The 25,238-nt window shown below is 42.8% G+C and overlaps 1 protein-coding gene across 2 annotated transcripts in view; it reads left to right on the top strand.

Annotated features, from left to right (window-relative positions):
* Positions 1-24,280, top strand: part of LOC139417256 (TAFA chemokine like family member 5, like) — a 40,455-nt gene extending 16,175 nt beyond the window's left edge. Inside the window, exons 3-5 of one of the 2 annotated variants that reach the window (XM_071166513.1) lie at positions 1,723-1,850; positions 21,474-21,516; positions 24,201-24,280. In XM_071166513.1, coding sequence (XP_071022614.1) covers positions 1,723-1,850; positions 21,474-21,497 — 152 coding nt within the window. In that variant the 3' untranslated portion in view covers positions 21,498-21,516; positions 24,201-24,280. Of the gene's footprint in view, positions 1-1,722; positions 1,851-21,473; positions 21,521-24,200 lie in introns of both variants that reach the window. The other variant, XM_071166512.1, reaches the window with a different exon arrangement.
* The last annotated feature ends 958 nt before the right edge of the window (positions 24,281-25,238 follow it).

The raw sequence follows: 25,238 nt of genomic DNA, 5'->3' as shown, positions 1-25,238 counted from the left end.
AGTATTGGCCCAATTCAGCTCTACATACGTTATTTAGATTTTGTTGGGACAAACATCGATATGTTTTTTGTCCCATTTGGTAAATTAATTATTGGAATATTTTGAGCCAGATCCTAATTGGAATTTCAATTTTAATGAGACTCGAAATTGAGCTCGGGTGCATCCTGTTCCCATTGATCCTCCTTGAGATGTTTCTACAACTTGATTGGAGTCCACTTGTGGTAAATTCAATTGATTGGACATGATTTGGAAAGGCACACACCTGTCTATATAAGGTCTCACATTTGACAGTGCATGTCAGAGAAAAAGCCAAGCCATGAAGTTGAAAGGAATTATCCATAGAGCTCCGAGACAGGATTGTGTCAAGGCACAGATCTGGGGAGGGGTACCAAAACATTTATGCAACATTTAAGATCCCCAAGAAAACAGTGACCTCCATCATTCTTAAATGGAAGAAGTTTAGAACCACCAAGACTCTTCCCAGAGCTGGCCACCCAGCCAAACTGAGTATTCAGGGGAGAAGGGCCTTGTTCAGGGAGGAACCAAGAACCCGATGGTCACTCTGAGTTCCTCTATGGAGATGGGAGACTCTTCCAGAAGGACAACCATTTCTGCAGCATTCCACCAATCAGGCCATTATGGTATATTGACCAGACGTAAGCCACTCATCGTTAAACGCATATGACAGCATCTAAAGACTCTCAGACCATGAGAAACAAGATTCTCTGGTCTGATGAAATCAAGATTGAACTCTTTGGCCTGAATGTCAAGAATCACGTCTGGAGGAAACCTGGCATCATCCCTACAGTGAAGCATGGTGGTGGCAGCATCATGCTGTGGGGATGTTTTTCAGATGCAGGGACTGGGAGACTCGTCAGGATTGAGGGAAAGCTGAACAGCGCAAAGTACAGAGATCCTGCTCCAGAGCGCTCAGGACCTCAAACTGGGGCGACGGTTCACCTTCCAACAGGACAACGACCCTAAGCACACAGCCAAGACAACGCAGAAGTGGCTTCGGGACAAGTCTCTGAATGTCCTTGGAGAGGTCCCTGGAGAGACCTGAAAATAGATGTGCAGCGTCGCTCCCCATCCAACCTGACAGAGCTTGAGGGGATCTGCAGAGAATAATGGAACAAACTATACCCAGGAAGACTCAAGGCTCAAATCGCTGCCACAGGTGCTTCAACAAAGTACTGAGTAAAGGGTCTGAATACTTCAACTTTTTTATTTGTTATAAATTTCCCAAAAAATGTAAACTATTTTTGCTTTTCATTATGAGGTATTGTGTGTAGATTGATGAGGAAAATGTAATACATTTTAGAATAAGGCTGTAGCTTAACAAAATGTGGAAAAAGTCAAGGGCTCTGAAAATGTTCAGAATGCACTGTATCTATCTATCTCTCACTCTCTTTCTCTCTCTCATTGAAGACCATTTTGGTATGGCTTGTCATTGGTTATTGAAACATAGTCCGTGACAAAGCACTAGCATCTACCGATTAGCATAGTGAGCTAATATACAGTAAACTGTATGTCTGTATAGCACGTTTGACAGTGTCACTACACATCAAGCCATTTGTGTTCAAATGCACTTGAAATAAAGTGTGACTTTAAAAGGTTGATGACAGTAGCTAATTCAACCTAGGTTCTAACTCTCTTTCTCCACCCCCCCCCCCCTTCTCTCTTTCTCTCTCTCTTTCTCTTCTTTTCTCTTTGTCCCCTCAGCGCGTATCGTGAGGGGCAGACAGTGGTGTGAGATGGCGCCCTGCTTGGAGGGGGAGGTGTGTGGCCTCCTCTTCAACCGCTCTGGCTGGACCTGTACCAAAGGCAGTGGCCGTATCAAGACAGTCACGGTAAGATGTAGCCTCACAGAGTCATGTATGGAGTCATATTGAAACATACAACTGCCATTAGCTTTGGAACAGGGATGGAGAGAGGGGGCATTTATAAGCTTTTTAGCTTTTTTGCTTGCATGCCTGCCTGCCTGCCTGCCTGCCTGCCTGCCTGCCTGCCTGCCTGCCTGCCTGCCTGCCTGCCTGCCTGCCTGCTTGCATGCTTGTGTACATGGAGAGATCCAGTGCTGTCCTCATTGTCAGGTACGTAGGGTGAAAGGTCATCCAGTGACTGCATCATGTCAGCTAGGTTTCAGTGTGTGTATTATTGTCTGTCTGGGAGGTGCAAGCAGCTGCTACACATTTCACTCTCATCGCTACATCATCTGGGTTTGACAGTTTGATGTTTGTCATTGGCTGAAAATGCAGATTATACATACAGTATGTTTTGTCCATTAGCTGTTGAAGGACCCGATTTGTGAATGTAATATTATTGTGTATTGATGATGATGCCTTGGATGAAGAGCAGAGCCACTGACTGACAGACCACAATACGGAGGAAGGATGCTCAAGATGGATGCAAATGAGAAATACACGTAACTAGGGCTGAACAGACTAGGATGGAGAGGGACAAGAGAGCTAGGCAGAGAGCAGGAGTGACACAGGCTACAGTTGGGCATGCAGCCAAGCAAAGTGTGTGTGTGTGGCAGGTGGGCGTGTCGGCTGTCACATACACTCCCCCCTGCACCTGCAACCCTTTCTAAATGTAGCCATTGGACAAGTTATTATTGGACAAGCTGTGTGTATTGTATAATATTTGAGGACACTAATTAGAATAATGCTAACTATACATATTTTATTTTAGACTTTTATTATTACTGTAAGTAGTGTTATTTCATTTAAGGGAGAATATAAGAATAGATGCTGGTGGAAATGTGTGTTGGGATGTCGTAAGGGCTAGAGGAAGTTGCAGTCATGCATTTTGGATGAAATTGCTAGCACTCTACAAACGAAACAGCACACACAGGATGACCCAATGGGTCATAGAGACTTGCATCACATTTAGCACATTTTTGTTCTTCTGCCAACCGTTCCCTCTCCCTCATGTTGTTAGCCAGCACTAAATGCTTGTCGACACCAAGGACCCATTTCCCGGAACCTGAACTAATAAGCACTCTCAATGAAGATTATCCATTGAGCTTGTTTTTTCGTAAAGCGTTAGACTTCATTCGGGTCCAGGAAACTAGCCATATTTTGACAAGCCTATGCATTAAAAAGTGTTGCTGTTGAATCTTGGACTTTGATTAATCTGATTAATCTGACCAACTAAAATACGTCGAACCATTTCGTAAAACATGGTTTAATGGCGGTGACTACGTAAACCAGCATGCCTCGTTTCTTAATGCCCAAAGTTGCTTTGATATCCCCTGCTCAAAATTGGAGCAGACAGACTTCAGACGAGCTCAAAGGCAAAAGCCCATGGATTTCCCTTTGGATTTCATACAGGCTGTTGTTGATACTCTAGTACGTTGATTGTAAATGTATTGATTTCCTCTCCAGTTGTATACGGAGTAACTAATCATTATCTGTAAATATATGCTTGAATCAGCACATGGAGAGGAGAGGAATAGTGTGTGGAAACAGGAAAGAGAAATAGAAGTGGAAGTATGGATAGATGGAAGAAAAAAATGTAGAAAGAAAGATTACAAAGAATGAAAGAATGACTGTTGAAATCATTTCAATATGATTCCGCTATTGTTCCCTCTTCTCATTGACATTACAATGGCCTTTTAAGTTTTGGCTCCATTTTAAGAGCCAGTGCTGTGGATTTCATGACTTCATCCACAGTAACTGATGTGTCCCTGGGCACAGCCCCCTGTAAGAATAAATAAAGTGACTTCTCTTGTGCTGCCACACTCTATAAATTCATACATTTGTCCCTTTTCTTTTCTCCTCGGCGTATGTTTACTCCTCTTGTTCCTGTCAGAGACCCTCTCTGAACACACTCTTTTCCCTTGTCACTTAAAGCACTTTCCGTCCGTTTCCCATTTCAACTTCTGTCATTGCCTACTCTTTGAACTGTCGTTTTTGTTTTAATCAGCTCCGTTTTCCTCTGCAGACTGTCGGCTGTAAAAGTAGCAGACCTGGGATATATTGTGTACTGTTGAGGCGTAACATCTAGGTAGAATGTCTATGGATGCTCTCGAAAATGGGGTTTCTGATGGTCTGGATTGTGTTGAGTAGGAAAGGATTGTTCACCTCGAACTGGACAAAGATTTTTGCTTTAACAAGTCGGACTTGAAGGTCCAAATCCCTGTCATTCGCATGAAGAAGAGATGCCGATAGAGGGGACGTAATCATTTGTCGGCGAGTGAGTAACTCGCCTCTACCATCCGTCTTATTGGCCAACGTGCAATCATTGGAGAAAAAACTGGATGCGCTCCGTTCAAGACTATCCTACAAACAGGACATTAAACTGTAATGTCTTATGTTTCACCGAGTTGTGGCTGAACGATGACATGGATATATACGTATAGTTGGCTGGGTTTTCCGTGCATCAGCAAGACAGAACAGCTGCCTCCGGTAAGACAAGGGGTGGCGATCTGTGTATCTTTGTCAATAACAGCTGGTGAGGGAAATCTAATATTTAGGAAGTCTTGATGTTACGCTCGCCTGAGGTAGAGTATCTCATGATAAGCTGTAGACCACACTATTTACCAAGAGAATTTTCATCTATATTTTTCGTAGCTGTCTATTTACCACCACAAACCAATGCTGGCATTAAGACCGCACTCAATGCCGCCATAAGCAAACAAGAAAATGCTCATCCAGAGGCGGTGCTCCTAGTGGCCAGGGACTTTAATGCAGGGAAACTTAAATCCCTTTTACCTAATTTCTGCCAGCATGTCACATGTGCAACCAGAGGGGAAAAAAACTCTAGACCACCTTTACTTCTACTACACCAGATCCGATGCTTGTCGGTTGTGGCTGGGCCTGCAAACTATTACAGACTACAAAGGGAAGCCCAGCCGCGAGCTGCCCAGTGGCACGAGCCTTCCAGACAAGCTAAATTACTTATGCACGCTTTGAGGCAAGCAACACTGAAGCATGCATGAGAGTGCCAGCTATTCCGGACGACTGTTTGATCACACTCTCCATAGCCGATGTGTGTAAAACCTTTAAACAGGTCAACATTCCCAAGGCTGCAGGGCCAGACGGATTACCAGGATGTGTACCGAGAACATGCGAGAACAAACTGGCAAGTGTCTTCACTGACATTTTCAAACTCCTTGACCGAGTATGTAATACCTACATGTTTCAAACAGACCACCATAGTCCCTGTGCCCAAGAACACCAAAGTAACCTGCCTAAATGACTACTGACCCTACTACTGAAAGGCTGGTCTTGGCTCACATCAACACCATCATCCCAGAAACCCTAGACCCACTCCAATTCGCTTACCGCCCAAACAGATCAATAGATGACACAATCTCTATTGCACTCCACACTGCCCTTTCCCACCTGGACAAAATGAACACCTATGTGTGAATGCTATTCATTGACTAAAGCTCAGCGTTCAACACCATAGTGCCCTCAAAGCTTATCAATAAGCTAAGGACCCTGGGACTAAACACCTTCTTCTGCAACTGGATCCTGGACTTCCTGAAGGGCCGTCCCCAGGTAGTAAGGGTAGGCAACAACACATCTGTCACGCTGATTCTCAACATGGGGGCCCCTCAGGGGTGCGTGCTTAGTCCCCTCCTGTACTCCCTGTTCACCCATGACTGCATCGCCAAGCACAACTCCAACACCATCATTAAGTTTGCTGACGACACAACGATGAGACAGCCTATAGGGAGGACATCAGAGACCTGGCAGTGTGGTGCCAGGACAACAACCTTTCCCTCAACGTGACCAAGACAAAGGAGATGTGGCATGGGTCCTTAGATCCTCAAAAGGTTTTACAGCTGCACCATCGAGCGCATCCTGACTGGTTGCATCACCGCCTGGTATGATAACTGCTCGGCCTCCGACCGCCAGGCGCTACAGAGGGTATGGCATTCGGCCAAGTACATCACTGGGGCCAAGCTTCCTGCCATCCAGGACCTCTATATTGCATGGCAAGTGGTACCAGAGCGCCAAGTCTTGGACCAAAAAACAGATTATCAAATGACTAGACAGACTATTAGCTTTGACCCCCCCCCCCACCTTTTTTTACACTGCTGCTACTCGCTGTTTATTATCGATGCATAGTCACTTTACCCCTATCTACATGTACATATTACCTCAATTAACTTGACTAACCTGTACCCCCGCACATTGACTCGGTACCGGTACACCCTGTATATAGCCTCGTTGTTGTTATTTTATTGTTACTCTTTTATTTTTTTACTTTAGTTTATTTAGTCAATATTTCCTGAGCCCCTATTTTTTATTTTTTTACTGCGTTGATGGTTAAGGGCTCGTTAGAAAGCATTTCACGGTTGTATTGGGCGCATGTGACAAATAAAATTTGATTTGACTACACATCATTTAGTCACAGTTGGTACCCCCAATAGTATGTCCAGTGGCATGATCATTCTAGGTTATGACGATACATATTCAGTCTCCATTGCTATCAGTGGTGTAAAGTACTTAAATAGAAAATACTTTGAAGTACTACTGAAGTCATTTTGTTGTGTATCTTTACTTTACACCCCTTTACTATTTATATTTTTGACAACTTTTACTTCACTACATTCCTAAAGAAAATAACGTTATTTTTACTCCATGCATTTTCCCTGACACCCATACGTACTCGTTACATTTTGAATGCTTAGCAGGACAGGAAAATTGTCAAATTCACACACCTATCAAGAGAACATCCGTGGTCATCTCTACTGTCTCTGATCTGCCCAACTCAGTAAACACAAATGCTTTATTTGTGAATGGCGTCTTAGTGTTGGAGTGTGCCCCTGGCTATCCATAAGTTAAAAACAAGAAAATTGTGCCATCTGGTTTGCTTAATATAAGGAATTTGTAACGAATTATACTTTTACTTTTGATACTTAAGTATACTTAAGCAATTACATTTACTTTTGATACTTAAGTATATTTAAAACCAAATACTTTTAATCAAGTAGTATTTTACTGGGTGACTTTTACGTGTCATTTTCTATTAACGTATCTTTACTTTTACTCAATTGAGAATTGTTTTCCAACACTGATCGCTATGCATACACTCCCCTATGTATTTATTTGGACAGTGAAGCTAAAACGTTTCATTGATATATTCCAGCATTTTGGATGTGAGATCAAATGTGCGTGCGGGCGTGCGTTTTCCACGACTTGGTCTGATAGCATGCTCTCTGGCATGTTGTGTATTTGGGGGCTGAATAATAGTAGCTGTACTGGTTGTTAGTTGCTCAGAGCTGGATGAGTCTTTAAATGAATAATCCAACCCGCTGAAGGCCACCCTGGGACGCTAGCACATCACTGTGCAGTGCAGTCCACTTTTGATGCGGGAGGAGGGGGGGTTGGTGAAGGAATAGGGTTTTTTAGTCATCGCTGTGATGGCAAAGTGCCTGCAGTGTCTACAATGGCTGGGGGAACTATGAGGGTGAGAATGGTGTCCTCGTCTGAACTACCGCTAGTGTTAATCAGTGGCGATTTTAGCATGTACTGTACATCTTGGTGGGACAAACTGAACCAAAAAATGTATGCATGCCAGCAAAGCCACGACACAACACTAACAACACTATAACGGTGACAAACGGTGCCCATAAACTGTTAGGGCCTACATAAAGCTGTTCCAAAGATTTATTTTCAGCACCGTGGAGTGAATCCTTACCACTGCTACACCTGGAAATCAGCAGAGCCTTGTCTGGCAGCATAATAGATCATTCAGCCTCATTTACTGCCATTTTAAAAAAACATAGCTGATATGGCTGACATGCTGAAATAAATATGGTTTCTACTGACTCCTTGTGGATTTGTGGAACTCGATAAGAATAATGATGAATGCCGACATGAGCTATGACTTTTTGCACCATACACAAACATTATTTTGTTTTATGTTCAGTAAATTCATAATGTTTGTTTGTTGTATCATTAACACTTAGCTGTAAGTATAAGCAAGTGCACGCAAACGATCTGCAACGAGGGAGGCCTATTCATTCAGCACTTTCAAAATGGACACCGACAGAAGTTCAGATAAGGGCTCAACATCTTGCGGAATTTAACTTTACTCTTCTTTAAGTCACCGCACACACCGAGCGAGAGAGAGAGAGAGAGAGAGAGAGAGAGAGAGAGAAAGATGTTGTTAGCCTACAATTTCAAGTGTTTTTTTTAGGCGTATGTGGTCTAAAAACTAAGGAATATACAATCACGAGGATCCACTTTTATAGACAATATACAAACACAAACAAAACAGCCCTCGCAATATCAACTGGAATTACATGGTTCTATTACTGTACCTTTTGTTTAAAAAATAATCATAATTGGAATGGGAAGAGACTGTCACTGGCAAACATGGTTACAGACCCAACAACATTATATAGTATCCCCTCTGGACTGACGGGTGCCTCCGGACTGACGGGCGGCTCTGGCGCCTCCGGCCCGACAAGCGCCTCCGGACTGACGAGCGGCTCTGGCGCCTCTGGACTGACGGGCGGCTCTGGCGCCTCTGGACTGACAGGCGGCTCTGGCAGCTCCGGACTGACGGGCGGCTCTGGCAGCTCCGGACAGACAGGCAGCTCTGGCGCCTCTGGACTGACGTGCAGCTCCGGACTGACGGGCGGCTCTGGCAGCTCCGGACAGACGGGCGGCTCTGGCAGCTCCGGACAGGAGGGCGGCCACTTCCTTTGCCGAGGCACCGGATGCACTGGTCCGTGGAGGCGCACTGGAGGTCTCGAGCAACGAGCCTGCACAACCCGTCCTGGCTGGATACCCCCTGTAGCCCGGCAAGTGCGGAGAGTTGGAACAGGCCCCACTGGGCGCTGGGCCGGCTTCATCCCTCCTGGCTCGATGCCCACTCTAGCCCGGCCGATTCGAGGAGCTGTGATGTAGCGCACCGGGCTATGCGTGCGCACTGGGGACACCGTGTGCTTCACCGCATAACACGGTACCTGCCCGTTCACTCTCTCGCCACGGTAAGCACGGGGATTTGGCTCAGGTCTCCTACCTGACTTCGCCAATCTCTCCCCCCCCCCCCCCCCCCCCCCCCCCCCCCCCAAAGCAAATTTCTGGGGCTGCCTCTCGTGCACGTTACCTCGATCCAATTCCTCGTAGTGTCGCCTCTCCGCTCTAGCTGCCTCCAGCTCCTCTTTCTGACGGCGATACTCTCCCGGCTGTGCCCAGGGTCCATTGCCGTCCGATATTTCCTCCCATGTCCAGGAGTCCATTACACGCTGCTTGGTCCTTTGGTGGTGGGTAGTTCTATAACGGCTGTCGTGGTTGAAGAAGGTGAGAACCAAGGTGCAGCGTGGTACATGTTCATATTTTATTATGAATTGAACACTGAATGGAAAAACAACAAAAGAGAATGAATAAAACCGAAACAGTTCTGTCTGGTACAATATACAAAAACAGAAAACAACTACCCACAGACACAGGTGGGAAAAGGCTACCTAAGTATGGTTCTCAATCAGAGACAACGATTGACAGCTGCCTCTGATTGGGAACCATACCAGGCCAAACACATAGAAATACAACACACAGAACAAAACATAGAATGAAAAACATAGAATGCCCACCCCAACTCACGCCCTGACCAAACCAAAATAGAGACATAAAAAAGGAACTAAGGTCAGGACGTGACAATAGTATCCCCTCCTCATGGTTACAGACCGAACAACATTATGGGGCGGCAGGGTAGCCTAGTGGTTAGAGCTTTGGACGAGTAACCGGAAGGTTGCAAGTTCAAACCCCCGAGCTGACAAGGTACAAATCTGTCATCTACCCCTGAACAGGCAGTTAACCCACTGTTCCTGGGCCATCATTGAAAATAAGAATTTGTTCTTAACTGACTTGCCTAGTTAAAAAAATATATATATAGTATCCCCTCCTCATGGTTACAGACCCAACAACATTATATAGTATCCCTTCCTCATGGTTACAGACCCAACAACATTATATAGTATCCCTCCTCATGATTACAGACCCAACAACATTATATAGTATCCCCTCCTCATGGTTACAGACCCAACAACATTATATAGTATCCCCTCCTCATGGTCACAGACCCAACAACATTATATAGTATCCCCTCCTCATGGTTACAGACCCAACAACATTATATAGTATCCCCTCCTCATGGTTACAGACCCAACAACATTATATAGTATCCCTCCTCATGGTTACAGACCCAACAACATTATATAGTATCCCCTCCTCATGGTTACAGACCCAACAACATTATATAGTATCCCTCCGCATGGTTACAGACCCAACAACATTATATAGTATCCCCTCCTCATGGTCACAGACCCAACAACATTATATAGTATCCCCTCCTCATGGTTACAGACCCAACAACATTATATAGTATCCCTTCCTCGTGTGGAAAAGCACGAGTTAAATTATAATACACAAAGTAAGCAAAACCAATTAAATGCATCATTCCAACATTGCCTAAAATTATTAATAAAATCCTAATGAGATATATACCTATATATATATATATATATATACACACACATAACAATTGAGATGTACAAACTATGGCATAAGGGAACGATGAGCGTATAAGAGGCGTGCTGTAATTTCTATTAAGACATTTGAGCGAGGTAGTCGATATGCCTAGAAGTCAGAACATGGGATGTTCTTACAGTTTTCTATAAGCAGACAATGAAAGCTCCCTAAAAACAGGCTATAGGCTACATGTGCACCACCAAGTCAGAACAGTAGGCTATGTTCTGAGGGGGAGAGGGACCAAAATCTTAAGGTGAGACACATGGGCTACTAACAGCTTACTACACAATATACACTTAGTATTACTTTCTTAGCTACAGTATACATAGAGTATATCCCTTTAGGGACTCACCGTTGTTGTGCTGTGCTCACTTGAACAGGAAGGTCCTTCTTGTGTCTTCAAAGTCTGGCATTCTCTGGATGAAGTCATGCTAGATTGATAGTGTTACGGTGCGTGAATGAGGACCCAAAAGCGAATCAACTTAAACAGAGCTTCTTTAATTACCAAACATAGGTAGGCTCAGATGGACCGGCAGATTCCGACAGGACAGGACAAGGTTACAGCAAACATGACGACAGTCTGGTTCAGGCATGAATGACACAAACAAACAAGAATCCGACAAGGACAGGAGCAGAAACAGAGAGAGATATAGGGACCTAATCAGAGGGAAAAAGGGAACAGGTGGGGAACGGGGTGAATGGGTAGTTAGAGGAGACAAGGGACAGCTGGGGGAAAGCGGGGGAGAAAAGGTAACCTAACACGACCAGCAGAGGGAGACAGGGTGAAGGGAAAGGACAGAGACAAGACAACATGACAGTACATGACAGATAGCATGGCTATTGTATTCAACCTTTTCTGGCCCATGGTGTTGCGTGTGAATGTTTGTCATTTTAAGCTTGGAAAAGAGACCCTTTCTGATGTTTTAAACCCTTAAACCCAGACTTGGACCACACACCACTGAATAGCAGGCAGGGAAAGCAAAATAGTGATTGCTTTGCAATGCATGCAGTTAGCCACTGATTCCTTCCACACCAATCATTGTTGAAAATGTGCCTGTAGATTGTCGACGTGATTCATGATGTCGACTGCTTGTCTAGCTAGCTTTCTAGGTTTTGAAAGTGTGATGTCCAATCAAAGCTAGATATACCGTGATTTGACATCATTTTATCTGTGGCCAATGACCTTGAGTCTTCTTGGACCAACACTTATACTGTACATTTATGGCAGCACCCAAGGGGGCTTGAACTGCCTAGCTCTCCCTGTAGATTCTGCGGTGACGTAATGTCCCCATGAGTAGCAGAAGACCGAACCACAACTAGAAAAGATTACCAACGCCTACGCTCTGTGCTTTTGCTGGCTGCCCCTCCACCACAGAAAGCACTGAGCTTGGCTGAAACACCTGCATTTTGAAGCTGCCTTACTCAAGAAAGAGATCATGTTTGTATGCGGCTTTATTATCTCAGAACTAAACAGGTGGGGCCCAAAACAGCTGTGGCTCTGCCCTGAATGACAGGTCGCCACGGGTGTTAATATAGTGCTGCCCCAACTCTGGTGCAGTATACCCCTACGCAGTATGCAACCATGCTGTCAGAGGTACTTCAAATCAAAGTGTATTGGTCACATACACAGATTTGCTGACGTTATCTCCAGGGCAGTGAAATGCTTGTGTTTCTAGCTCCAACAGTGTAGTAATACCTAGCAATACAAAACAATACACACATAATACAAAAAGTTAAAAGAAAGAAATTAAGAAATGTCAAAACGAATCCAATTAACAACCCAAATAGCACTGTAACAGTAATCTATATGCAATCTATATGTATATACAACGGATTCATTTAGAGCAGATATACTAAGAATGATATGTTCAGCAGTATATATACTAAGAATGATATGTTCAGCAGCAGATATACTAAGAATGATATGTTCAGCAACAGATATATTAAGAATGATATGTTCAGCAGCAGATATACTAAGAATGATATGTTCAGCAGTAGATATACTAAGAATGATATGTTCAGCAGCAAATATACTAAGAATGATATGTTCAGCAGTAGATATACTAAGAATCATATGTTCAGCAGCAGATATACTAAGAATGATATGTTCAGCAGCAGATATACTAAGAATGATATGTTCAGCAGCAGATATACTAAGAATGATATGTTCAGCAGTAGATATACTAAGAATTATATGTTCAGCAGTAGATATACTAAGAATGATATGTTAAGCAGCAGATATACTAAGAATGATATGTTCAGCAGTATATATACTAAGAATGATATGTTCAGCAGCACATATACTAAGAATGATATGTTCAGCAGTAGATATACTAAGAATGATATGTTCAGCAGCAAATATACTAAGAATGATATGTTCAGCAGTAGATATACTAAGAATGATATGTTCAGCAGCAGATATACTAAGAATGATATGTTCAGCAGCAGATATACTAAGAATGATATGTTCAGCAGCAGATATACTAAGAATGATATGTTCAGCAGTAGATATACTAAGAATGATATGTTCAGCAATAGATATACTAAGAATGATATGTTCAGCAGTAGATATACTAAGAATGATATGTTCAGCAGCAGATATACTAAGAATGATATGTTCAGCAGTAGATATACTAAGAATGATATGTTCAGCAGCAGATATACTAAGAATGATATGTTCAGCAGTAGATATACTAAGAATGATATGTTCAGCTGATATACTAAGAATGATATGTTCAGCAGCAGATATACTAAGAATGATATGTTCAGCAGTAGATATACTAAGAATGATATATTCAGCAGCAGATATACTAAGAATGATATGTTCAGCAGTAGATATACTAAGAATGATATGTTCAGCAGCAGATATACTAAGAATGATATGTTAAGCAGCAGATATACTAAGAATGATATGTTCAGCAGTAGATATACTAAGAATGATATGTTCAGCAGCAGATATACTAAGAATGATATGTTCAGCAACAGATATATTAAGAATGATATGTTCAGCAGCAGATATACTAAGAATGATATGTTCAGCAGTAGATATACTAAGAATGATATGTTCAGCAGCAAATATACTAAGAATGATATGTTCAGCAGTAGATATACTAAGAATGATATGTTCAGCAGCAGATATACTAAGAATGATATGTTCAGCAGCAGATATACTAAGAATGATATGTTCAGCAGCAGATATACTAAGAATGATATGTTCAGCAGCAGATATACTAAGAATGATATGTTCAGCAGTAGATATACTAAGAATGATATGTTCAGCAGTAGATATACTAAGAATGATATGTTCAGCAGTAGATATACTAAGAATGATATGTTCAGCAGCAGATATACTAAGAATGATATGTTCAGCAGTCGATATACTAAGAATGATATGTTCAGCAGCAGATATACTAAGAATGATATGTTCAGCAGTAGATATACTAAGAATGATATGTTCAGCAGATATACTAAGAATGATATGTTCAGCTGCAGATATACTAAGAATGATATGTTCAGCAGTAGATATACTAAGAATGATATGTCCAGCAGCAGATATACTAAGAATGATATGTTCAGCAGTAGATATATTAGAGTCAGCTATGTCAAGAATCCAGTATTTACATAAATGAACAGTGTAAATAAAATGCAATGTTCAATAGTATAAATATTAGAATGAGCTATGCAGAGAACATAGTATGTACTGTAAATACACAGTACAAAATCACAAGGCAAAAGGGATAGAAATGTAGGAAATTTGCTTCCGGATCTGAGTCCGGAATATAAATAATATACTGTGCATTCGTAAAGTATTCAGACCCCCTTCCCCTTTTCCACATTTTGTTACGTTACAGCCTTATTCTAAAATTGATTCAATTATTTGTTTTCCTCGTCAATCTACACACAATAGTTTTTTTTAAACATTTTTGCAAATGTTAAACATTTTAGAACAGAAATACCTTATTTACATAACTATTCAGACCTTTTGCCATAAGACTCTAAATTGAGCTCAGGTGCATCCTGTTTCCATTGATCATCCTTGAGATGTTTCTACAACTTGATTGGAGTCCACCTGTAGCAAATTCAATTGATTGGACATGATTTGGAAAGGTACACCTGTCTATAAGGTCCCACAGTTGACACTACATAACAGTGCAAAAACCAAGCCATGAGGTCAAAGGATTTGTCTGTAGAGCTCCGAGACATGATTGGGTTGAGGCACAGATCTGGGGAAGGGTACAAAAAAAATTCTGCAGCATTGAAGGTCCCCAAGAACACCATGGCCTCCATTCTTAAATGGAAGAAGTTTGGAACCACCAAGACTCTTCCTAGAGCTGGCCGCCCAACCAAACTGAGCAATCGGGGGAGAAGGACCTTGGTCAGGGAGGTTACCAAGAACCCCATCTCTGCAGCACTCCATGAATCAGGCATTATTGGTAGAGTGGCCAGACGGAAGTCACTCCTCAGTAAAAGGCACATAATAGCCCGCTCGGAGTTTGCCAAAAGGCACCTAAAGACTCTCAGACCATGAGAAACAAGATTCTCTGGTCTGATGAAACCAAGATTGAACTCTTTTGCCTGAAGGCCAAGCATCATATCTGGAGGAAACCTGTCACCAGCTGTGGGGATGTTTTCGGCAGCAGGGACTGGGAGACTAGTCAGGAAAGATGAACGGAGCATGGTACAGAGGTCCATGATGAAAACCTGCACCAGAGCACTCAGGACCTCAGCCTGGGGTGAAGATTCACCTTCCAACAGGACAACAACCCTACTTACACAGCTAAGACAACACAGGAGTGGCTTCGGGACAAGTCTCTGAATGTCCTTGAGTGGCCCAGCCAGAGCATGGACTTGAGCCAAATTGAACATCTCTGGAGAGACCTGAAAATACACTGCTCAAAAAAATAAAGGGAACACTAAAATAACACATCCTAGATCTGAATGAAATATTCTTATTAAATACTTTTTTCTTTACATAGTTGAATGTGCTGACAACAAAATCACACAAAAATGATCAATGAAAATCAAATGTATCAACCCATGGAGGTCTGGATTTGGAGTCACACTCAAAATTTAAGTGGAAAACCACACTACAGGCTGATCCAACGTTGATGTAATGTCCTTAAAACAAGTCAAAATGAGGCTCAGTAGTGTGTGTGGCCTCCACGTGCCTGTATGACCTCCCTACAACGCCTGGGCATGCTCCTGATGAGGTGGCGCCAAACCGGTCATGCTTGAGGATGTTGCAGGCAGCAGAACGTTCTCCACGGCGTCTCCAGACTCTGTCACATGTGCTCAGTGTGAACCTGCTTTCATCTGTGAAGAGCATAGGGCGCCAGTGGCGAATTTGCCAATCTTGGTGTTCTCTGGCAATTTTTATTTATTTATTTATTATTATTATTTTTTTTTTTAACCTTTATTTTACTAGGCAAGTCAGTTAAGAACAAATTCTTATTTACAATGACGGCCTAGGAACACGTCCTGCACGGTGTTGGGCTGTAAGCACAACCCCCACCTGTGGACGTCGGTACCTCATACTACCACCCTCATGGAGTTTGTTTCTGACCGTTTGAGCAGACACATGCACATTTGTGGCCTGCTGGAGGTCATTTTGCAGGGCTCTGGCAGTGCTCCTCCTGCTCCTCCTTGCACAAAGGCGGAGGTAGCGGTCCTGCTGCTGGGTTGTTGCCATCCTACGGCCTCCTTCACGTCTCCTGATGTACTGGCCTGTCTCCTGGTAGCGCCTCCATGCTCTGGACACTACGCTGACAGACACAGCAAACCTTCTTGCCACAACTCGCATTGATGTGCCATCCTGGATGAGCTGCACTACCTGAGCCACTTGTGTGGGTTGTAGACTCCGTCTCATGCTACCACTAGAGTGAAAGCACCGCCAGCATTCAAAAGTGACCAAAACATCAGCCAGGAAGCATAGGAACTGAGAAGTGGTCTGTGGTCACCACCTGCAGAACCACTTCTTTATTGGGGGTGTCTTGCTAATTGCCTATAATTTCCACCTGTTGTCTGTTCCATTTGCACAACAGCATGTGAAATTTATTGTCAATCAGTGTTGCTTCCTAAGTGGACAGTTTGATTTCACAGAAGTGTGATTGACTTGGAGTTACATTGTGTTGTTTAAGTGTTCCCTTTGTTTTTTTGAGCAGTGTAGTTGTGCAGTGACGCTCCCCATCCAACCTTACAGAGCTTGAGAAGATCTGCAGAGAAGAATGGGAGAAACTCCCCAAATACAGGTGTGCCAAGCGCGTAGCTGTCATGGTTCCACCTGTCACCAGAGGGCAGCAGAGACCATCCTAGAGACATTAACGACACTCCGCTGTGTCCAATTTACTCATTATGATTTACCTGTTAAAAGAGGGGTGTTTTCCTTTTGTAGAAGCTTGAATTGTTTACCGTGTGCTGTTGTTTCCTGAGTGAGTTTTCGAGACATAGTGTTTGTTTTTTTCAAGTGCACTGTGATCCTGCGACTACCGTTTCTCAGTAAAGTATCATGTTTATCCTTAACTACTGATTCCTCGCCTGGTCTCTTCTCTGCACCTGGGTCCAACCTTACCACATCACAGTAGCTTCATACCCAAGAAGACTCAAGGCTGTAATCGCTGCCAAAAGTGCTTCAACAAAGCACTGAGTAAAGGGTCTGAATATTTATGTAAATGTCATTAAGGTTTTTTATTTGTAATAAATTTGCAAACATTTCTAAAAACCTGTTTTTGCTTTATTGTGTATATTGTGTGTAGATTGATTGGAGGGGGGACAATTTAATCCATTTTAGAGTAGGGCTGTAATGTAATAAAATGTGGGTCTGAATACTTTCCGAATGCACTGCATATATGTGAATGATGTGTATGGACAGTATGTGAATTGAAAAGGTGTGTATAGCACTAGTTATATAGGATGAGCCATGACTAGAATACTGTATAGTGAACAAAAATATGAACGCAACAATTTCTACGATTTTACTGAGTTACAGTTCATATAAGGAAATCAGTCAATTGAAATAAATGAATTAGGCCCAAATCTATGGATTTCACATGACTGGCAATACATGCATGCATCTGTCGGTCAGACTTTTTTTTAAGGTAGGGGTGTCGAGCAGAAAACCAGTCAATATCAGGTGTGACCACCATTTGCCTCATGCAGCGTGACACATATCCTTCGCATCAGGCTGTTGATTGGGGAATGTTGTCCCACTCCTCTTCAATGGCTGTGCAAAGTTGCTGGATAATGGTGGGAACTGAAACACGCTTTTGTACACATCGATCCAGAGCATCCCAAACATGCTCAATGGGTGACATGTCTGGTGAATATGCATGCCAGTGGGGCATTTTCAGATTGTAGGAATTGTGTACAGTTCCTTGCGACATGGGGCTGTGCATTATGCTGAAACAGGAGGTGATGGCTGCGGAGGAATGGTACGACAATGAGTGTGAGGATCTCTGTGCATTCAAATTGCCATCAATAAAATGCAATTGTTTGTTGTCCGTAGCTTATGCCTGCCCATACCATAACCCCACTGCCACCAGGGGGCACTCTGTTCACAACGTTGACATCAGCAAACTGCTCGCCCACACAACACCATACACGTGGTCTGCGGTTGTGAGGCCGGTTGGACGTACTGCCAAATACTCTAAAATGACTTTGGAGGCCAGTTTATGGTAGAGAAATTAACATTAAATTCTCTGGCAACAGCTCTAGTGGACATTCCTGCAGTCAGGATGCCAATTACACGCTCCCTCAAACCTTGTGTGACAAAACTGCCCATTTTAGAGTGGCTTTTCATTGTCTCCAGCACAAGGTGCGCCTGTGTAATGATCAAGCTGTTTAATCATCTTCTTGATATGACAGCCACACCTGTCAGGTGTATGGATTATCTTGGCAAAGGAGAAATGCTCACTAACAGGGATGTAAACTAATTTGTGCACAACATTTGAGAGAAATAAGCTTTTCGTGCATATGAAAAATGTCTGGGATATTTTATTTCACCTCATGAAATATGAGACCAACACTTAAGATGTTGTATTTATATTTTTGTTCAGTGTACATATAAAGTTGGTAAAACAGTATGTAAACATTATTAAAGTGACCAGTGTTGAATGACTCAATGTACATTGGGCAGCAGTCTCTAAGGTGCAGGGTAGAGTACTGGGTGGTAGCCGTCAAGTAACAGGTTTTGAGGTTCAAGTCAGGGTACTGGGTGGAGACAGCTAGTGGTGAAGCTGTTTAATCACAAACTTTTGACCCTCTCCACTACAGCCCCGTTGATGTGGATGGGGTTGTGCTTTCTCTGCTGTCTCCTGTAGTCCTCAATCAGCTCCTTTATTTGGTTGACATTGAGGCGCTGTCGGCTGTCTCGTCGTTGTAGGTAATCAGGCCTTCCAGTATTGTGTCGAGTTGGAGATGTGCGCAGTCATGGGTGAACGAGGAATACAGGAGGGCGCTGAAGACGCACCCCTGTGGGGACCCCGTGTTGAGGTTCAGCGTGGCGGAGGTGCTGTTGACTACCTTCACCACTTGGGGTCGGCCTGTCAGGAAGTCCAGGACCCAGTTGCACAGGGAGTGTTTCAGACCCAGGGCCAGAGCTTAATGATGAGCTTGGATGGCACTATGGTGTTGAAGGCTGAGCTGTAGTTGATGAACAGCATTCTAACTTGAGTAAACAGATAGTAATCCTGGATTTTATGTAGCAGTATTTGTAGATGTACCTGAGTGAGATCGAACCAGATAAAATCACCCCAGAGCTAGAAATGTCACAAATGGTGCTGAATCAGAATATTTTGTAAGTTGTCAAGTGGGTGGTCACGTGTGTTAGCGATCAGAGGATCGTTGGGTCGAGCCTGGTAGGGGACAGTTGAAGAAGCACAGCTGTTAGCAGCACAGTGAAGATGTTTTTTTTAAGGTTCTGGTTTAAAAGAAAAATATGTATTTCTGTGATCCAACTCCTCAGAGTACTAGCATCAGTATACTTTTTCAACAACAGCTGAGCCATGGAACAGCTAATGGCCTATATTCACAAAGTGTCTCGGTGTATGAGTACAGATCTAGGATCCGTTTTCTTTTTTAGATCATAATGAATAAGATTGCATGGATCAGCCCTTTCTTGGACGCTTGACACATACAGCCCCTGGAGCTCAGGGACAGGGTTAAGTAAAACAAAATCATAGCTAATTAGTGAAAAAAACTCATTAGTACATTTGTTGTATCTCTATCTTTGTCTGTCCCTCTCCCAATCTTTCTTTGTATCTCTTTGTAGCCTAAGGAGAGGACTTTGTCTGTGATGTCCATGGGTTTCTTGTCCTGTGAACATTGCTAAGCTGTTTGTTTGGCTAGCGGTAGTGCCGTCCACTGTCTCTCCCACACCTTCTCCTCTTCTGGGCCCAACTAGCCTTTTAATTAGGGTGAGCAGTTAATAGTGCCAAGCTAGCACCACTGCCACTTCAGCACTTTAGCTTGAGTTAGTATCCCCACAATCGATTTGTAAGAGCGGTAGCAAGAGAAGGCCACTCTATTGTTGAAGTACCAGGGCAATCATGATTCGCCTTTTGGGTGGGGGGGAGGGGGGTTGCTTCTTTCACAGCAAATTATGGAAAAGTGCCAAAGTCAGGTATATCAATACTTTGCTTTCTCCTCGATTCTTGTACTTTTATAATAGATAGCAAGGTCTTGGAATTCTTCTCACACACCACCAGTAAAGAATGTTCTAGGCATTCAGCCTTCAACTGAAGAAAAATAAATAAAATCAAGAAACCTTGTGCTCAATATAGATACTATAAGCTTTTTTCCCCTCTCGCCCCTTTTTTTGTTTTGATTCAAAGATGCAGTAGAAGTATTTAGCATTTAGATGACATTGCCAGAGAGGTGCGATGGATCAGCACCACTCTGAGGAGTGTTTCTCTGATAACATAGGTAGGGCACCCGGACAGACACAACAGACGACCGACACGCCAGATGGACGGACGGACAGAACAGACCGACAAGACAGACATGCAGGTGGGCAGACACGACAGAGAACATTGACAGACAGAGAGACATGGCCAACCAACCAGCCGATAGATGGGTGGGCAGTGGAATACCAGCTGTACCCGTTGTTGCTGCAGGAGCTCAGAACAGCAGAGCAGAGAGGCTCCGGGGAATGCCATGGCAACTGGCGTAGCAAACCCCCCGCAGGGTGCCCCACAGAGACATGGGGGGGTGACCTTGCTCGGACCTTGCGGGAGGGGGCAGTTACCGCTTCCCACTGCACCACGGCCTCGACTGGCTGCACAGCCCATTAGCTTCCTGATTATGCTCAGCTTAGCCATTAGCTCCTCAGAAGTATCTCACCCCCCCGGCTCCCTCTACCAGTTTAGATGCCGTCACGAGTTTCTTCGAAAATGGGAAGGAAACAACAGCAAGTGCTTTCTAGCTCTGGGGAATGAACGAGACACACAAAAAATACTAGAGTAAAATGGAAAGAAAAAGTTCTCTTTTACTATTAAACAACCTGCAGTAAGCATATCGTTTTGTAGATATAGATTGTTTTTCGTAGTTGTATGATTGTATTTTTATATATATATGAATATTTTTGTTTTGCTACAGATTTATAATATAGACTTATAGTATAGATTTTCACTGGACATACAGTATATTGTAATTGTTCTAATATGACACTGGAAGGAAGTTCCTTAGGAACCCATGGCTCAGAGACCCATATGGACCTACCTTACCTGCTAGTACTTCCTGGTAGTGTATAGTTTAAAGGTCAGAAAAAGTACAACATTTGATAAGTCCTTAAGTTTCTGTCATCTAGCCTCAGATATAACTTAGTATTGCCGTCTTTGCTTCAAAGTAGACATGTTGTATGCTCCTGGCCATTTTACTGGAAAGAAAAGCATGATAGCTTATACTTTGATAAAGGAGAGCTGTCTGTCCTGATGTTTCTTTGCTTTTCAACCTCTTCTTTTCTTTTGATCCTCTTTCTAGCCCTTGCCTAAGGAGCCATCGTAAGGAGTTAAGAACTAAGTGGGTAGGTGAGTCTGGCTCCATCCATCCTCTCAAAGTGTGTGTTGTTTATTTTATGCACTTCCAGCTGTCTAGTCTGTGGGGCAAGCAGAATTGCACATCTGAGACTGTTACCGTCTCCCTATACGAACTAATCACTGGAGTTCAAAAGGTCAAACTCCCATGGTGCTTATAGTAAAGGACAACTCCCACCTACTCATGGTTTACATTTTTCTCTTTTACATAGAATATACACAATTGGTGGCTGCATTTTCCTGTGAGAAAATGGCTTTGATGCTTGCAACAAAAAAAAAGACCAAAAGATAGATCAAAGGGAGCTATAGTGGTACAAAGTCACCTAATGCAGAGGGTTACAAATTAACAAAGCCCAAAGAGGCTACTTCAAAGGATGATGTTACTTCAAATGGCTGCGTTGTTTAAGAGGACTCGGGAATACAAGGTGGAGTTGAGAGATTTAGTTATTTTTGGACTGAGAAGGAAAGAAAACTAAAGAGCCGTATTAAGTCAAACAAGCACCCCGAAACAAGCACCCCACCGCAGAAAACCGGAACTGGGGAAACATAATGTATCTGAACCTTTGTTTTGTTTCACGGTAAACATTGGCTACTGCAATTTATCCGATTGCTTATTTTGTTAATTTATTCCATGAAAATACCTCTTATGTGTAACAATAACAATGTTGTTTGTCCATAGTGCAGGGTTGTGTGAATACCAAGCCTAGAAAAAGACAATGGTCGTAAAAGTGGGTGATATTGCCGAATCTCCACGCCTATGTGTCACAGTCTATATTCTAAGATGGATTTACCTTCTTCCACAGAGAAAACAAAATGAATCACAGACAATTACCAGAGACAGGGAGAGAATGAGGATTGGGGGCATCATAAATATTAATTTTCCGGGTGGCTTTAAATTCATGAAATTCTTTGCAGACTCATATTAAAGATTCATATGGACAATCTAGGGTGTAAAAGTTTACCATTGCTACGGTGAATTGGCACTCAGACAGACACGACAGACAGACACGACAGACACGCCAGACAGACAGACAGAGAGACAGACCATACAGATATACCAGAAATACAAACCAAACAGACAGACAGACATACGAGTGTGCAGACATGACAGATAATTTATTACGTGGAATTATACATTTACATTTATGGCATATTTACAATTGAAGTCGGAAGTTTATATACACCTTAGCCAAATATATTTAAACTCAGTTTTTCACAATTCCTGACATCCTTAGTAAAAATTCCCTGTCTTAGGTCAGTTAGGATCACCACTTTATTTTAAGAATGTGAAATGTCAGAATAATAGTAGAGAGAATTATTTATTTCAGCTTGTATTTCTTTAATCACATCCCCAGTGGGTCAGAAGTTTACATACACTCAATTAGTATTTGATAGCATTGCCTTTAAATTGGTTAACTTGGGTCAAATGTTTTGGGTAGCCTTGTACAAGCTTCCCACAATTGGCCCATTCCTTCTGACAGAGCTGGTGTAAAGGTGTCAGGTTTGTAGACCTTGCTCGCACAAACTTTTTCAGTTCTGCCTTGACTTTGTAGTCCTTAAGCCATTTTGCCACAACTTTGGAAGTATGCTTGGTCTCATTGTCCATTTGGAAGACCCATTTGCGACCAAGCTTTAACTTCCTGACTGATGTCTTGAGATGTTGCTTCAATATATCCACATCATGATGCCATCTATTTTGTGAAGTGCACCAGTCCCTCCTGCAGCAAAGCACCCCCCCCACAACATAATGCTGTCACCCCCGTGCTTCATGGTTGGGATGGTGTTCTTCGGCTTGCAAGCCTCCCCCTTTTTCCTCCAAACATAACAATGGTCATTATGGCCAAACAGTTCTATTTTTGTTTCATCAGACCAGAGGACATTTCTCCAAAGGAAATGGAGCCATGGTGTTTATTCTTGCGTACTATTGTTTGTACAGATGAACGTGGTACCTTCAGGCATTTGGAAATTGCTCCAAAGGATGAACCAGACTTGTGGAGGTCTACAATTTTGGCTTCATGGCTTCTAAAGACATCATTTTCTGGAATTTTCCAAGCTGTTTAAAGGCAACTTACTCTATGTAAACTTCTGACCCACTGGAATTGTGATACAGTGAATTGTAAGTGAAATAATCTGTCCTTAAACAATTGTTGGAAAAATTACTTGTCATGCACAAAGTAGATGTCCTGACCGACTTGCCAAAACTATAGTTTGTTAACAAGAAATTTGTGAGGTGTTTGAAAAACGAGTTTTAATGACTCCAACATAAGTGTATGTAAACTTCCGACTTCAACTGTATATGGTTTGAACTCAATGTAAACATTTTAGCATACAAAAATAGATATGGATGACTAAAACAAGATATTTGATTTAACCAATATTTATACAGGTTATTCTCGTTGAGGTGATGTCTATTTTAATAGAGAGACCTGCTTGAAAGTTATTCTACATAAACTGTGCTAGCGTTCATTATACACCACTTGTATTAATATGAGTGTTTGTATGTTCATCTTACTTGTGAAGTTGCTTTCATTATTCTTATTCTGAAGTCCATAGTGCGTTCAAGATTCAAAGTAATCCTGAAATGACAGTGAACAACCATGAGTGCCTTGTTTACTCAACTCCATTTTTACCCCCCTTTCTCTCTCTCTCTCTAACCCCCTTACCCCCACCCCAGGTTTATTGCCAGTCATGGCAGAAGGGGAACAGAGGCCAATGACCAGGCAAGCACAGTTTGTGTCCATTCGCCAATTTTGTGCTCAAACCACTACTACCCCACCCCTCCCTCCCCCACACCACCACCATCTCTCAGAGGAGCCCTACTATGTGACAGTGACACTCCTCTGCTCCCTCATTGGTCCAAAAGTCCGTACCTGCCCATGAAAGCAACTCGCCACAGCATCGTTATTGGAACCATATCACAAACTGAATGACAAATCCTACTGTATACTGTATATAACCTGTGTTGTTTCAGCACGGCAAGCAGGATAGAACTGGGAGTCTAAACATGTGTAAGGAAACCATTTCGCCACCTACCCCTATGGAACACAATGTGAAGGCATTTTTGGTAACTTGGTTTAAACTAGTCTACAGTTATTTTCTGGGTACTGGAACGAAAACCATTCAGGGTCTTTTCACTCACGTAAATAGTCTGTTTGGTTAAGGCGTTGGTTTTGTCCTGTTGAAGAGCCATGATAGGTTTGGTGGACACAGGAGGTTAGTGAAACCAGGATATGATGCCAATGGGTGCCCGTCTTTAGCCATATTTCTCCATCCTCTAAGAAACACCGCCACCTGTCTTGGGTATCTGAGGGGTGGGGTTCCAAGAGGTTTTGGGATGAAAATATATAGAGAAAAGGAGGAAATCCCATGCGAGTATCATGCTCTTCTCTTGTCGTCAATCTCTACAGTGAAAGAAGGATCAAATATATGATATACATTTACAGTTCTGGAGGAGAAACTTTTGGATGGATTGTCAGTGACTATCTAACTTGACATTGACAAAGCTTTGTTTATCTGGTGCCTACGACTGATGGGACCGTTGCAAGTAAGGATTCCCTAATAGTGTCTGTGGAGAAACCGCCCACGTGACATCACTCTGCTATAGGAGATCTTTATGAGACACTTACTGACAGACTACACCTGCCTGGCTCTTTATCCTGTGTTCTAATTATTTTTGTTGCGTGTGTGTGTGCGTGCGTCTGGGTGTCTGTGC

Source organism: Oncorhynchus clarkii, chromosome 9 (assembly GCF_045791955.1).
Source record: "Oncorhynchus clarkii lewisi isolate Uvic-CL-2024 chromosome 9, UVic_Ocla_1.0, whole genome shotgun sequence".
NCBI classification, from domain to species: domain Eukaryota; kingdom Metazoa; phylum Chordata; class Actinopteri; order Salmoniformes; family Salmonidae; genus Oncorhynchus; species Oncorhynchus clarkii.
The sequence above is the reverse complement of the archived record's forward strand: the minus strand, read 5'-3'. Positions and strand labels throughout refer to the sequence as shown.